This window comes from Lepeophtheirus salmonis, chromosome 6 (assembly GCF_016086655.4).
Source record: "Lepeophtheirus salmonis chromosome 6, UVic_Lsal_1.4, whole genome shotgun sequence".
Taxonomy (NCBI): domain Eukaryota; kingdom Metazoa; phylum Arthropoda; class Copepoda; order Siphonostomatoida; family Caligidae; genus Lepeophtheirus; species Lepeophtheirus salmonis.
Window position 1 is genome coordinate 35,666,337 of NC_052136.2, and position 16,800 is coordinate 35,683,136.

Sequence of the window (16,800 nt, forward strand, 5' to 3'; positions counted from 1 at the left end):
TTGCAACCTTTAAAATTATTCCTTAGCTCTCAAATTTTTAGAAATTATAGCATAAGATGCAGAAACGGACAAAGTCAAACCAATTTTTATAAAATTCGAGTGATATTATCATTCTTCTAAAATGCTGAGGGCTTTTCCGCTCTCGTTCCTTATTCAAAACAATTAGGGGCCTCCCGCTAAAGATTTTTTAGTGGTGCTCACTAAGACTTTGGGAATTACCCTCAAGATATATTTATAAGATGTAAGTGGGTAAGAATATTTGATTTCTGTAGTTATATGGATTAAAAATAATTTCTACCTATGTATCGTCCTAGACCCCCTGAAATTAATACAATATTTGCAATGTTGACCGACTTATTTATACAAGAAATAGAATATATATATTCACTTTTGCATTTCATGAAAAAAGTATTAAAAAATAATAAGAAAATTATAATTCAGATTAATGTCACATTTATTTCACAACTTTTTTATATGAATACTCCATATACTATGAGTCTCTAAAACTATGTTACAATTCAATATCATAATACGTATTATGTAAAATTCTTGAATATATCTATTAAATAACAAAAATATATGTAATTTTAGAAAAAGGAATTTATGCCAGTGCTTTTTTATTTCCTATGGAATTAATAAACTTTAAACACTGTCGCTTGATGATAAAATATAAAATTTCTCCAACACTAATTAAACTAAATCCCATGCAAAGACCCAATAATCCCCCTACATTAGCCACAAAATTCGTGCGAGTCATTCGTTCATCTCGAACAATCCGTGTAATATGTGAATCTTTGACATATACATTTAACCAAAGAAGATTCCTCTTTGCATAAGAGGTCACCTCCGCCAAAGCCTCTGAATTTTGAAATAAATGAGAATTTATAAAATCGCAAGAATTGTTGAGGGATAGACCACTTAACCTCTCGCACAAATGAGAAAATCCGGAACTCAATAGCGGTATCTTCTTTATTTTAAGTTCATCCGCATATTGACCATACTCTTCGAATGCAAAAGGATCCAACCATCCCGTGCAGATCTTGATCAATTTATAAACGATGGGACAAAGCTCTGGACGATGACGAAATAACTTCTTATTTGGATAGGTTGCAGATGTAATCCGCGAATCATAGAGCACATCATTGCAAGGTGAGCGACATTTCTTTTCTGTTCCAGAGTCTTCATATTCAGGTCCTGATATATCGTCGAAGATACGTAGAGCACAATAAAGGGACGTTCCAGAGCAGGTTGTTATGTTACCCATGGACTAAAACGAAATGAGAAATATTTATGGATTCATTCTGTAAATATATCAAACACCTTATAATATTAAGTATTGATGACACAGAATACAAACATACAAAGAATAATAATCAATTTTAAAAATAGGTAATTGCACCTCAACCAATTACCCAAATGTTCAACTTTCAGAATTTAATAAAAATATAATTGGAACAACGGAAGGACTCGAGGGAAAGAGTGGACAGATAAAAAATCTACAACTCAACGAAAGTATAAGGGATATAAGATATAAGTTCTTCATCTACAGCTATTGTACTGACTAATATATAGTTGTTATTCTCTGATCATTCATGATTTAAAAAGGTTATTTTCTTTAAAATAATTCTTAATATTTGTTTTATTATTTTTATTAAATAATTCAATTAAATAAACATTTTGTTTAAAAAAACAACTGAATTTACTTTTTAAATATTAAGTACTTCAGGGAATTTTACACTATAAGCTTAAATAACATTATTCCGGAATAATACATTTTAATGTAATACGAACTTGGCAATATTGTCGGATAATTTTGTCTTAATATTATAACAATCTGGTAAGGATATATATATATATGTTCAATTAAGATCTTGCAGGAAAAAGACTCAAGTGTTTGCCAAGTAATATCATCAATTATTTTTACTTTGTGAGGAATGTGAAAATTAAATTAATAGGTTGTTTTATAAGGTTGTTATTGGGCTCCATATTCTAATTATTCATACTTGAATTATTCGCTTTCGGCTAACCTTTAAATAATCAATGTGTCTGCGGAAATCTCGAGAAGGACGGTGGCGTTTGATACATAATGCTTTAATGCCTACTTTAATTGAGCATCTAAGATAAAAAACAAAACAATGTCAAGTGTAGGGACGCGAAGTGAAGGGAAGAATATAATTGGCTGAGGAAGAGAATACGCGTAGTGAAGCTAAGAATACATTGACGGGCGAAAGGGATCTCGACTTTTCCGAGTAATTCGGTTAATTAGCACTTCGAAGGGTCACAAATTGGTCACGGAAGACCAAATTTATTTCAACCTTATTATTAAAAGGTTGCGAGAGTTGAATATCAATTTTCTCTGTCGCTGTCTTATACAGGATACTCAAAAATAATAACCTTTTAAATCATGAATAATGAGAAAATAACAACTCGTTATATATCAGTGGGTAAAAGAGCTGTAGATGAAGACCTTATTCTTTCCCTTAAATTTTTACTCTACATTTTTTGTCTGTCCGCTCTTTCCCTTGTGTTCTTTATTTCTAGTCACGCACCTCCTAATTTTAACTTTAGGGATCTTGCTTCTTTGATAGAGGTTAAGAATAATGATGAAACTTCAGCGACTTAAATGGCGTAAGTAAAAATAACTACTAAATTTCAGTTGTTGTAGTTTCCATAAAAGACTGATATGGATCGGTCCTAGGACTGAAATATTTAATTAGGTCCGGAATATTACTGAAGTCTTTTTTTTCCAGACCGCTCCAACATAAATTATATTATTTTTCAGACAAGTAGTATTTGTATATATATATATATTTATTTAGAAATACAAATACCCTTGGAGGAGTGGTTCTCAAATGGGGGTACGCGTACCCCTTTGGGTACTTGAGATTTTGAAAGAATATTTTACAAGTGATACATAACTCAGGGGGGTCTCCACGAAGTGGGGGCTGTAGCCCCCAAAAAAAAAAATATAAAGGAATTTCTGTGAATAACTATGGATTTTTAAATTTTTCTCCAAAAAAAGTAAGTTCTGAAGTTTTGAATTTTTTTATAAAATTTTTGTAATCATTGGCGGATTTTGAATTATTTTTTTTCAAAAACTTCCGTAAATAGCTGAAGATTGTATAAATTTTTTTGGAACAAATATGGATTTTGAATTTTTTCCAAAAAATTTAATTTTTTGAGAATAGCTGTGGATTTTTGAATTTACATTTTTTTTTTCCAGAAAATTTTAACTTATCGATTTATTTTTAAAAAAATACAAAAACTAAACCCTTTTAATTTTTCTTAAATAGCTGAAGTTTTTTGAATTTTTTTTTTTTTGTCAATAACCGTGTGTCTTATTTTGAGAATAGATATGGATTTATGAATTTTTTTTCCAAAAAATTTAATATTTGTTCATAGGTAAGGATTTTTGAATTTTTGTACAAAAAATTATTTTTTGAGAAAAACTATCAATTTGTGAAATTTTTTGTGAATAGCTGCGGATTTTTGAAGTTTAATTTTTTTTCGGAAAAAAATTACAATTTTTGGATTTATTTAAAAAAAAAATCCACGAGCGAACCCCTGTCCCCTCTCCAAAATATAATTCTTCGGACGTCCCTATGACTGTAGCTAAAAATAATTTGTTCTGGCCAATTCAGTTAAATAGATGTTTCACTAAAAAAAGGTTGAGAATCCCTGCCCTAGAGAACTACACAGGAGAAATGTTGTGTATCAAAATGACAACTTCATTAAAGTTTATAGTATTTTTTTAATTATTTTCCATTGACTATAAAAAGGAAAGTTCGATAAAACCTTTTTTTTTCTATCCTAATTCATTAAGTATACCAACATTTTTATTAAGTTCTTAAGGTACTCAAGTTCTTATCTTCTTTTCTGATTGCCCTATTTGCCTAAGAAAGTTAAAATATCTAAACTGTAAATAGTTTTTTATTGATATTCATATTTAAGTCATGACTTTATACTTCACATTGGCTGTAATTTTGACCATTTTTGATATTATGTAATAGTGTTTAGTTGACTAAGTTTTCTAATGCAAATTCGTATCCAGTGTCCCTTTTTAAACAAAAATCTTATGGAAGTTCCTGTATTTCTACCCCAAATTTCATCAAAAAAATTCTAATACTGTCATACCTACTAGAATAATACGTGTTCAGAAGTTTATGATATTTTGACATTATAATCCTTGTTCATCTTTTTGAAAAAAAAAGAAAAAAAAATCGATAGATTAGATTTAGTCAAAAAAAAATTTTTACTATGTAGATGCCAGTTTATTTCAGAATTTTTTATTTGTTTATTATCAAAATGGAGGCTTTAATGCATTTAAATAATCTATTTTTCAAATTATTTTTAGAATTCTATAGATGACAGTTGTATTGCTTATGTGTTTGTTAGTTTAAGACATTTTATTGTATGGTATTTTTTTAATGAAAGGGTTTAGGTTGGGGTGGGGAGCGGAGGTGAGGTTTGCCTAGGGTGTCATAATAGCTAGGACCACCACTCTCAATATCAATATTTTGGCAGTATATTTAATTAAAATTAAACATATCTACGACATTTTGTTAAAGGCTATGTGGAGCATGTAACGTGTTTCTCATAATATAAAAGACTTTTGTGTGTATCTTATTCATTTCCTAGTAAAATGCACTCATCTAATTGCAATCTAAATTATGTTGCAGCAAGAATGTTGTACAATTTATGTTCTATTTTTTCAGCTATTTCATCTATTCTTCCTAGAATTGAGTTATTAGTGAGAGGTATAAACTTTATATTTCATCTGGTGACTTATGTACAACTTCGTGCATAATCTTTCTTACTACCCAATCCTGTAAACCTTACCAGATCTAGCAAACGGAAAAGATGTGTTGTAGGAAGCACGGAAACTGTGAAGGATTGTTGTGAACTGACCACAATCATATTTCAAATAGTTTTTCGTACCTTGATTTATTCTTAAAGTAGCAGACAAATAGGTTTCATGACTCTCAATGACTTTGGTTTAAATAGTTAAAGAAATAAAAGATTATTGATGCAAAAAGTATCTTAGTACAGTTTATTATTACTGGACTGCTTTAATTTTTAGGGTACAAAATTTGGGCTTAAGTTTATGAATCTTACTTTTCTGATATTCCACGTTTTTAACTAAAGTATATGTATTTATTCGAAGTAGTCTATTTGTATTTGAGAGTAATATTATACTGAATATAGGATAACATTTAAAGGAACCAATAATGAAGTACATTAATACCATCTCGATATAACATACTCCCATCCTACCAACCCGAGAATGCCTTGTAGTCCCATTTTTTTTTTTTTTTTAATTTTGTAGAATAATTTGTTTGTTTTATGAAATAATATGTAATCAAAGCTCTTTTGCTCTATCGCCTCCAATCATCCCTTTTCGAATTACCACCCTCCGAAATGAAAGTACGGTATCGTCCCCCTTCGGAAACGCTGCAGTAAATTGATCTCAAAATCTCACGCAAGCATAAGTTTAAAAACTTGAGAACCCTGTGTTCAATCTCAAACTATTATCAAGTTTAACTGAATGATAGTGGACGAAACCTCGTAATAACATGTTCTCTAGGACATTGGTTCCAAAACTTTTCATGCCTAAGGCACACCAAAAGACAAATAAAAATTACTTGACACACTTATTTTCATTAAACGAATTATTTGGGTTATTATAAGTTATTGTAAATAATGTATGGTTGTCACAAATCGTACGAAACACTTCAATTAGCCTTAAGACACACTGTTTGGGAAACACTACCTATTAGTACTTATTATGATCTGATTTGCATGTTGCAATGTTAATTCTTTAAATTAAATGATTGTTATTAGATCTAATCAAGCACAAATGTTACCTTCTGATGTACATTTAAACTAACTAAATTTATTAATGAATTTGCAAATGTTTCAATTATAACTTTTTGTATTCTTTACTTTGTTTTACATTTAATTAGATTAATTTTATTTCTTTCAAAGATATTGTAATACCTTGACATCCAATCCTTAATAATGAGTCAATGAAACTAATTAAATAAATTTGTTTTGGAAAGTTCAAAACAATATGCAACTTTTATTTCACATTTCATACTATAGCTCAATAGTTCTCAACAAGGACTCCACGGTGCATCTAGGGCTTGTTTTACCGTGAGAGGGGCTAAGGCCAAATATACATGTGGGCCACTTTTCTTTCTTTACTTTTTTAAAATAGGATTTAAAAAAAGTATTTTTTCTATTACTTTTAAATGAAAATATTTTTTTAAAAGAAAAGGTGTGACCTTTTAATATTTTTTTTTCTACAAAGTCTGTTCACATTAATATAAACGGACTTTTTAAGTAAAATTTGTCAATATTTTACTGAATTATTATTATGTTTCTTTTAGAAGATAACATTTTTATCCTATTTTTAAAATTACCTTTTTTTAAATATAGGTCAATCCTTTTCCAGTTTTTATGGTCTTTTAAACAAATTTCTTCGAAATATGCTTTTTTGATATTTATACAATTATATATACTAGGTTTGGAAGCAAAACGTGGACTGTTAATTAATTCTAGTTATGTAATTAGGTTTTGGAATTTTTCCTGCATAATCCAAATCTCCTGTCCTTTCTGGATAAGTAAACAGTAATAATATTTCTGAAATCTTTCATCATGAGTGAGCAAGAAGCAAAAAGGCAGAAGATATCAGACCTTCTATATGCCAAAGTGATGTGGTAGAGATTATGAAGTGCTCCAGGAGCCTCATTTTCAAGGTGGCAAAGATGAAAAAAGATGGAAATACCCCTCAAGGAAAGGAGACTGCAGAGGTGCAAGAAAGTTCGTGCATGGATCAAGGCAAATGTATCCACCAGGTCTACAACCATCGGAAAGACCGTTGGATCAACCAGGGGGTTACGGGGGTGCTCCATACAAAACATCCGGTCCTGGGGATCGTGGCGTCCGATGGCAAAAAGATGTCTACCTTCTTTTTTAAGGCTGGTGAGAAAATCGGCCAGAAGACCTACTACAAGGCGCTGAGGTTCACCATACTGCCATGGCTCAAGGCCACCTACCTAGAGGACAACTATGTGTGTACCCAAGATGGTGCTCCCTCACACACATCGGCCAAATGCCAGAAGTTGTGCGCCAACAACATGACTTATTTTTGGCCCAAGGGCATGCGGCCATCATATTTGCCGGGTTTGAACATCTTTGACTTTGCTGTATGATGCACTTTGGAGACGGAGACTAACCGGACATCTCATCCGAACGTGGACTCCCTGAAGGCCGTCGTTGTGAAGGAGTTGAACAACTTGTCCGAGAAGTTCATCATCAACTCCTGCAAGGTTTTCCACCGCTGTGTGGGGGCTATGATTGCTGCTGAGGGCGCCATATTGAGTGAATATATACACAAAGGTCGTGTCTCAAAGGTTTTTTTCTCAAAATTATGGACATTTTTCTAAAATCAGTCATTCAGTGCACGTTTTGTTTCCGAACCCTGTTGTAAGAACCTTTCCCAAAAGCGTACTTGGGAGACTTGAATCGTCAAGGACTCCGCGAGATATTATATAAATAACACTATGCAACAAAAGGAAGGTCAAGGATTGGATTATCTTGATTAAAATTAATAAAAAAGGTATATAATGACTAAAAAATCGAGTAAAATGAAGAACTTACTAATATCTTTTTTATTTTGTCTTCAAGTGCTTTATATACTAGCTGAAGTTCTAAATTAGACCTTATATTCCAATTTTTAAAAAATCCCTATAAAAATGGTCAATTTTGATTGATTTTCGGTCAATGTAGTTTTCAACATTTACAAATAAACAATTCAATTGTTCTCTTCGGAAGATTATTGTAATTTATAATCACGCAGCACATTATATTTGATTTTTTTAAATACATATCATAAGTTAAATGTACCAAAAATCGATCAAAATCGACCTTTTTTATGAAATTTTGTTTACTGTAAATATAATGTATCTTCTATAACTTCAGCTAGAATATAAAGTTTTTGAAGTAAAAAAAAAAACCAAAAAATTATAGCTTATATGTAATGTCCTTCATTTTACTCAAATTTTTAGTTGTAATATACATTTTTAATTAATTGTAATCAATATAAATTGAAAATAGCTCATTTTTCAAATGCTTAAATGTTTTTCAATTTCTTTGATTTTTATCTCTATAGTTCTTTCATATCGAAATATGGCACTGAGTCGTAGTTATACCCTAACAAAATTGATTTAAAAAATCAATTTAAAGGCCAAACCTCTGAAGATTAAAGCTTTTATTGTTCATTTTCATGTTGTACGGCTTAAATGACAATTATAGCTATGGGTCTCAACCTGATGGCTGAAATGCTGTTGCATTGTGCAATATATTTCATTTGGTTCAAAATGTTATAAAAAAAATCAATAACTTTTTCTAAAAACTCTTTTTGTTTTGTTATAGCTTGTAAAATAGGATAATTATTGTTGTGGAGTGGTGGGTGGGAACCATCATAGAATATTAAAAAATGACATAGGCCATCTTAAAACAGTTCTAGGACACGTTGAGACAGATGCAATTATCGATAACTAATAATAAGAAGTAATAGTTTATATCGGTATATTTAAAAAGAAAGTGTAATTTAATCGATGTGGACTTAGAAATACATCATCAATAATTTTATATTTTCATTAATAGGCAAAAATTAATGTTAACAAAACATGTCGATAAGGTTTTGAAAAAACTTTTTCAATCAATGTCAATAAAAAAAAAAAGGATACTTTCTTTAATTTTTATTTAAGCATTTAATAATAATAGACCTGTAAAACAAAAATCAGGTGGATTAATTGAGAATGTAGGAGCTAATTTTCAAATTCATATTTTGACTTTTTTCAGACATACCTAGTAAATATATATGAAAAATAATCTAATTTTATAAATCAAATTAAATTGCAATTTTATTCTTAATTCATATGAATTCCTTCCTGGACAAATTTAATCAATGTTTATGCAAATCCTATATGCAAATAATAATGCATTAATAATTTGAATTAAATATCCAGGTCGTATGAAGTCTTATTTTGTACAATTCTCAGCATAAGTATAGTAAGACTTATTACTACAAGTATTTATCAAAAAGTGTATACTATGAAGTTAATATGTTATATTATGTAAGCCAATGTAATCTACAGCTGACGAGAAATTTATTATACAAGTGAGGTAAGACCGTAATATTTGTTATACACTGCAAAACGTGGGCTCGAGAGACGTATTTAGAAATATATCAATAATTTTATATTTTCAATAATAGGCAAAAAAATAAAGTTAACAAAACATTAAGAAAAGGTTTTTGCAAAACTTTTTTCACTGAATATGGTCACCTTCATTATCAATCACAGTTTTTACACGTCGCCTGAAGGCCACGCAGGAGTTGATGACAAACTCCTCTTACAAGTTGTCCCATAAAGTCACACTAGAAAACTTTAATGTGTCCACATATACGTGGAGGTCCTCTTGGTTTTCCTCTTCAAAGTGCCCTATAGAGAAAAGTCAAGTGAGTTCAAATCAGGTGAGGAAAGGATCCATCTCTCTTTGGACCAGAATTGAACCATGTTATATGCACATAACTTTGGCACTTGGTGGACGTGTGAGAGAAGGTGCCGTCCGGAGTCCACATGTAGTTAACCTCCGGGTAGTTGGTCTTCAGCCATGGTAAGATGGTGTACCTAAACACCTTATAATAGGCCTCCTGGTCAATTTTCTGTCCAGCCTTGAAAAATAATGGAGGCATCTTCCTTCCTTCATAGGCCACAACGCCGAAAGACAATTGTTTTGGCCGGATATTTGGTGTGGTAAACCCCTTGAACCTCTTCTTTTGTTTCCACATCCAAGAGATCGTTTTGGCGGTTGTGGAATTGATCTGCTGTGAAAAGCTTCTTGTCCAAGAAAATTCTCACCATTGACCCATTTGCCTTGATCCATATGGCGATTTTCTTGCACTTCTCGAGCCTCCTGGCTTTCATGCCTTCTTTCACAAGGTGGTGTGGGGTTCTTGAGAAAGAAACTAATCCCAAGTAGTGCTTTATAGCTCTCCTAGTGGTCCTAAGAGCTACAGAAAAGTCGTTGGCGAGGCAATCCCTTCGTACCCCTCATTAAATTATGCCTCCACTTTCTGACATCCTGGAGAGGTCTTTTTCATTTTTTCATATTGGTCAACTTAAAAACCAGAATTTATTTATTAATAAAATTAAAAATACGTCTAAATTTTATAATGTTATTTTTTTTAGTTTTAATTAGTTATAATTTCATATTGTTGTAGTACATAATTAACATATCCTTATTTTATATTTCACATCTACGGTATTTTCTCTGAATTTTAAAGTAAACTGATCCCGGCATAGTTTTAACCCTTGTGTACAGGGTGTTCACGATAAATTGGAACTACTTTAAACTTCATCCAGATCCATAATGTGAATATTCGGGGTTAAATCATACTAATATAAAAGGTTGTGTGAACAATACACCATAGCTTCTATCACAATTGTTTTGACAACAAACAATAGTCATCATGGAACAAGCAAGGAGAGACGCCATCCTCAAATTGGCTCGCGCGGGACACAAGCCCTCTGCTATCTATAAGCTTCTTAACTACCCCAAGACCACGGTGTACCGGGTCTTCAATGCTTGGAGGTTGAGGGGAAGGTCTACCGCAAGGGCCACAACATGAGAAGTGACCGAATTCGCACTCGCCGTTTCCTTGAAGGCCTCCGAAAGTCCATCAAGGCTTCGCCGGGGACTTCCTTGTCCAGGTTGGCCAAGAACCGTGGATTGAGCAAACAGCTGGTCTCCAAGGCTATGAATAGTCTAACAACACATCCTCACGGCATCCATGAAGGCCACCAGGCTCACAAACGGTAAGTGTCTCCTCAATTACCTGAAGAGCCATGGAGGAAGAATCATCTTCTCCGACGAGAAGAACTGGACTGTCGACAGAAGCTACAACGTCCAGAATGACAGGGGGCTTGCCAAGGAGAGAGAAGAGGTCCCTGCAGTATTCACCACAAAGTTCCCAGCCTCTGCGATGACCCTGGGTGTCATCTGCAGCACCGGTGAGTTGATGCCTCCTTTTTTCTTCAATTCCAAGGAAAGGGTTAACGCAGTAAGGTACTGCTATGTCATGGAGGAGTGTGTCATCCCCTGGATGAAGTATACGGCCACTGGGAGGGAGTTCATATTCCAACAAGCCTCAGCGCCCGCACACATCCTCATGAGGACCACTAACCTCTTCAACTCCCACGACATCACTTTCTGGGATCGCAACACCTGGCCCTCCAACTCACCCGACCTCAATCCGTGTGATTACTACAGGTAGGGGAAGTTTGGCAGGGAGGTGTGCAAGGTCAGCCACAAGAGCATCGCGGCCCTGAAGGGATCCATCACGAGGGAGTGGAATGCTGTCGATTCTGCGGAAGTCATCGGGGCATGCAAATCCTTTTGGAGCAGGATGGAGAAGATGGTGGCTGCTGAGGGAGAACATATTGAATAAATTTATTGTTTAATATCATGTCTAACTTTTTCATATTAACAAATACACTCCAAATTCCATTTTTATCAAGCAGGTTGAATTTTAAGATAGTTCCAATTTATCGTGGATATTCATTGTTATATATTGATGGATAAATTTCTACCCAAAGACAGCGAGTCGATTCTGTTGTCGTATGAGGCTTAGCTTGGTTTAGTTCTCTTATTTTAAATATCCATTTAGATTTTATTTAACCGCTTATGTTAAATTTTTTTATTTTATTTCATTTTTTTGTATATTCAATTCAATACAATCTCTTTTTATGCTCCAGGAATTATTTGTGTTATCATTTGCACATCCCATCTTCCTCCACAGTGTCTTTACATTACTACTAAATATTTATTTCTTCCTGTTGATCACTTACATCCCCGAGATTATCAGGAAAGCTTGCAAGATAGCTGCGAAGAAAGTGGAGTGTAAAACTCAGTTTACATCCCATTGCTGTGTATTCCTCTATCCGTATAATCATTAACTCTGTGTAGTTGGGAAGCCCAAATCACATTTGAATCCATTTAGTTCTTGCTGATCAAATTCTTTCGGATGACATGTATCTTCTAAAATGTCAAAGTTTTGATCATTTCTTTCTTATACGTCACCTGATTTTCAGGAGGAGAATAATATGATAGTACCGGAATTTCTTCAGCATCATTGCTATAGACATATTTGGATACACGATATGACTTTTATGTTTATTTTTAAATCCCAATACAAGTAAACTTAACTTACAGATGCAAAAATCAGGGGCCAGTGGTTCTGATGAAAAGAAAAGACGAAAACTCTTCAAATATGGTATCCGAGAGTTATGAACAAAGATAGATCGAGGGAATGGAAGGAAAATACTTTTAATTTGAGCATCCATCTCAAGAGATGCTCGTATTCTGAACTCCGTATTCCTCAGGGGACGACAGGATAAAAATTCATCTGATGAAAACTACCAGGCTTCATAAGAAAACAGAGTCGACTAATTCCTTGGGAAAAAGCTTCCAGGATTGCAAGAATGAAGAAATCCATTTAGAATGAGAAAGCAATTTCAATATTTTATAAAGTAATTAGTAACTACTTTATTGGTATTTGTACGAAGTGCGTTATTATATTGTCTATTGGCATTGTCTGATTGTGATATTAATTATGACTATTTATTATGAGGAATGACGTAATTATTGTTACATTGAAATGGTAAACATTATAAAGATAATTTTGCATATTTGCATGTATACCACCATAAAAAATAGGGGATCAGTCAAAAAGTACAATATCGAACCAAAATCCTTGAATATGCATATTTAAAAAAAATAAAATATGGAGTATTTTTCTATAATATAAGCTATGATATTTCTTATCACTATGAATGATGATTAAGTTTTAAGGGTCATAAGAAGAGTGTCGTTTTTCATCATTTTTGAGCCTAAAAATGGAAATATGCTGCGTTCAGAACAAGTTACCTAATCAATAAAAACATTTTTATAATCATGAAAAACCTTTCTACATCAGTTTTGTTCATCCCACTTCAATTTGATGATTGTATTAATGATCAAAAAGGACCCTCAATGACTATGGTTTCAAATATTTCTGAAACCTGAGGTGCTAGATAGAAACTGAGATATGTTTTAGATTCTGTGCTTAAAGATGAATTATAAATTCTTTAGTTTCATGTCATTGCTAGAAATTTGACCTTATAATTGTTTTTCTGTGTTATCAACTTTTATTCAAATTAAGTTGGTTTTGAGAATATTTTTTGTACACTAGGGGGTGCTGAGGGTGCCACAGATATTACTCTATATATATATATAACTACATAGTTTTCATGAATTCACTCTTTTAATTGAATCAAAAAGGAATTTTGAAAAGTGTCATCTTATGGGAGGGGAATTTTCACCTGGGCTAGGAAGCTTCTCGAGCTCAAATGGGGCGTTCTGATAGACTGATAGACCCAAAGAAACATAATAGAAAGAAGATAGAAACACTTTGTTGAAATGTGACTATTAACTGGCGCGGGATATGTACAAAGTTTGTGCGTAGTTAGGAGGGGGTTAGAAATTGTGAACACAAGCTATTTTGTTCGGTTATTAATTGGAGTAGGTGTGCAAAAAATTAATACAGAATGCAGACATGGAGTGTGAAGGGAAGGGAATTGAGCAAAAACCGACAAAAATAGCGAACAAAGTAAGAACATAGCCCCTTGAGAAAATTTCTTTGCCAAAGAAAAAACTTTTCCACACAAAATATCATTTTTAATATATCACAAATTATATTTCATTACTTTTTATCCTTTCGCAGAATTTACCTTGTCAATTCATGTTGGTTGCATAGTTTGATATAGAGAAATACAGGGAATTCTCAGCCCTCCTAGTGAACAAAAAAAGTATCATCATTGCCAACTACATTCGTGGGCATAGTTTCGTCACTTGGTTTACCTATTGTATTCCATAGAACACAAGACACAAATTATGTTAGGACCATAGCTTTAACTAAAAATATCATAAATCTAATTTAATTCAAATCCACTATATTTCATTTTTTTCGGGTCAATTTATCATGTAGTGACTCGGATATTGTAAACCTATATTTACCCATTAATGCCAAGAGGCAGGATTTCTTACCACACATTAAAACAAGTTTTGTCTCAAAATGAGAAATAATTGTGTACAAAAAAATGGTTTAATATATTTATAAGGGCTTATGCCCTTTTAAATTATAATGCACATGATTTTTATAGTCTCAAAAACACATTTTGTTAGCAGGTAGAAACGATGGCAAAAACCCTTATATCAAAATAGTATTATAAAATTTTTGAAACCAAAAAATTATAATAATTAATTTTTTGGAATAAGCAAAAATCCCTAAATAGTTAAATAAATAAGAATCGAATTAAATATTATTTTCCCGATCCCAATTCCAGAAAAAAAAGACTTGATTCTATCGTCCCATTACTAGTAAAAACCTTATTTTATTGTCGGGCGGCAGGAAATTATCTCATCTTTTTTTCCGGTTTAAAAAAGTCCAAATTAATTGGAAAAACCCTCCACTCATATATTTTTTTAAAGTAAGATATTGATTCGATTTTTTTCAATCATTTTTTTATCAAAATAAGAGGATATGATATTTTAAATGTTTACGGTAAACAAATATGGTCAAGGTCGACCATAGTTTTATTACAGAATAAATAAATGGTGACAATTATATTGTGGCATAACTTAGCAATAATATATTATATCCATCCATCAAATTAATGATTTACGAACTACAATCCACAATGCAAGGGTCTTCAAGACGATTTTTGATCGAATTGATTTTTTTTAAAGCTCATAACTCTGGGCTGGGCTGAGTTCCAGATTTGAAATTTCATTTTTGCGTTTCCCAATAATAGGTTATTTGACATAGCCAATGTTATTCAAATTGGATGGAAAAAAAATCTGTTAATTTTCCATATATATGTATATGTTTATTCATATCAAAGTAAAGCATGTTAAATTGTTCAGAAGTCAAAATTACTGCCAGAGAATTGTCGGTATAAATAGGTTGAGAAAATAATGTCATTACAAGAATACTCACTTTTAAGACATAGAATGATGGAATGCAACCACAAATACTCTTGACAGCATGAAGTGCCTTATCATATAGACAGTTTTTCATACTCATTCGATAGCCCTTACTGAAGGGAAGTGATACTAAATTCACCTCTTCTGCTGTAAAACAATCTCTTTCAGATGGAGTAAAACGACTTATTGCGTTCTTTGTCGTGGTTATTTCTGTAACACTGAGTCCAACATCCACAACCTGTCCTGGAGAGAGAAAAAATGATTCCCTTCGCATCAAGGGTATGTCTCTATAATGTTGAATAAGAACCATAATCCCCTCAGATCCCAAGGAATGACTTGAAAAGTAATCGTATGTTTCTACATCAATTAAAACCTGAACTCCTTGCTTCCCAGGTTTTATTCCAGCTTTGTATCCATCGAAAAGAATCTCCCAAGGATTTTTATTTTGTGACCAAAAATCGTAGTTTAGAGTATTCTTGACCTTATTCTCCGAAGGAAGCATTCCTGGAAAGATTTGACAACAAAGATTCTCATCTGTGTTTTGAGCATAGTGCATGGAGCTTCCATTATCTGCGTTAAAGTTCAAGTAGTTGTTTTTCCACGAGTACTGAATAAACATACTATGACACTTGTGCTGTCCTTCAGTTTTCAATTTTTCAAGTTGTATTTTATCCTTGAAGCTTTCAAAGGCTTCCCATTCTTCATTCGTAAAGTTGTCCTTAGTTCCGATGTTGTGATAGCGGTCAAATATATCCAGTACTTTGGAGTTGTTTCCGAGGTTGTATTTTTGGAGAACTGAGAGTTTCATGTTATTCATATTACAGATGGTTATGGCGGGAAAATGGATGTTCTCAAAAGAGGTACTGAGGGAATCCATGTTCGTTGTGACAGTATGAGAAGAAAAGTCTTTTATAGCTCTGTACACCAAGACAATGGCAGTAAGGAGTGATGTCAGAAGAAAAAAACCCCAAATGCATTTTTCAACAGAACCAGAGTCTCTTAATGCAATATCCTTCCATCCCACTCGGCCACTAATTTGTGGTTCATCTTTCAATTGGAGGAAAATAGAAGAATTGACGCTCTTTGAGGCCATAATGACTCTTTCCGTCTGAGATGACTCATTTTTCGTTCTTATGTTCGTTTCTTCTACATTTGTATCCTGTTCTTTGACATCTCCTTCACTCTTCATTTGAATGATTGTCTCCTCCTCTTTATCATCCATGATCACTTGATTATCCATCATCGTTGTGAAAAACTTTTTGAAAAGGATTCATTCATCTAAATATCCTAAAAGATATAAGATTTTAATAAGTATGTGAAGCATATAGGCACACTAGGATTTGTATAATCTTATTAAATATAAACATGGCATGATATATTATCTAATTATCATTTCTAATGCATAAAAATTAGTCGGAATTATGAGTGGTTAGTTGATACAAATTTCTGTTTTTCATTCAATTTAAAACAACAAGCAACTTTTATAACTATTTTCTAACCATAGTTAATGGTACTATAGATATAATATCAATTTTAATCTGGCTAATTTTGTGTCTTTGCCCAATCGATGGGAAAGTTGAAACAGCTCTTGGGCACGTTAAGGCACTAGCAATTATCTATAACTAAAAATAGAAAATAATTACATAGTTTAACAAAAAGTATAAAAGGTACTAAATATTTTTTTAAAGGCCTTTATTCTATAATGTA

At 32.5% G+C, this 16,800-nt stretch overlaps 1 protein-coding gene across 1 annotated transcript in view; it reads right to left on the reverse strand.

The window, feature by feature from the left end:
- Positions 1-436: 436 nt before the first annotated feature.
- The window catches only part of LOC121120888 (pickpocket protein 28), a 48,170-nt gene continuing 31,806 nt past the window's right edge, over positions 437-16,800 (reverse strand). The window contains exons 2-3 of the mRNA XM_040715787.2: positions 15,107-16,380; positions 437-1,267 (exon numbers count right to left, since the gene is read on the reverse strand). Coding sequence (XP_040571721.1) covers positions 602-1,267; positions 15,107-16,336 — 1,896 coding nt within the window. The 5' untranslated portion in view covers positions 16,337-16,380 and the 3' untranslated portion in view covers positions 437-601. The remainder of the gene's footprint in view (positions 1,268-15,106; positions 16,381-16,800) is intronic.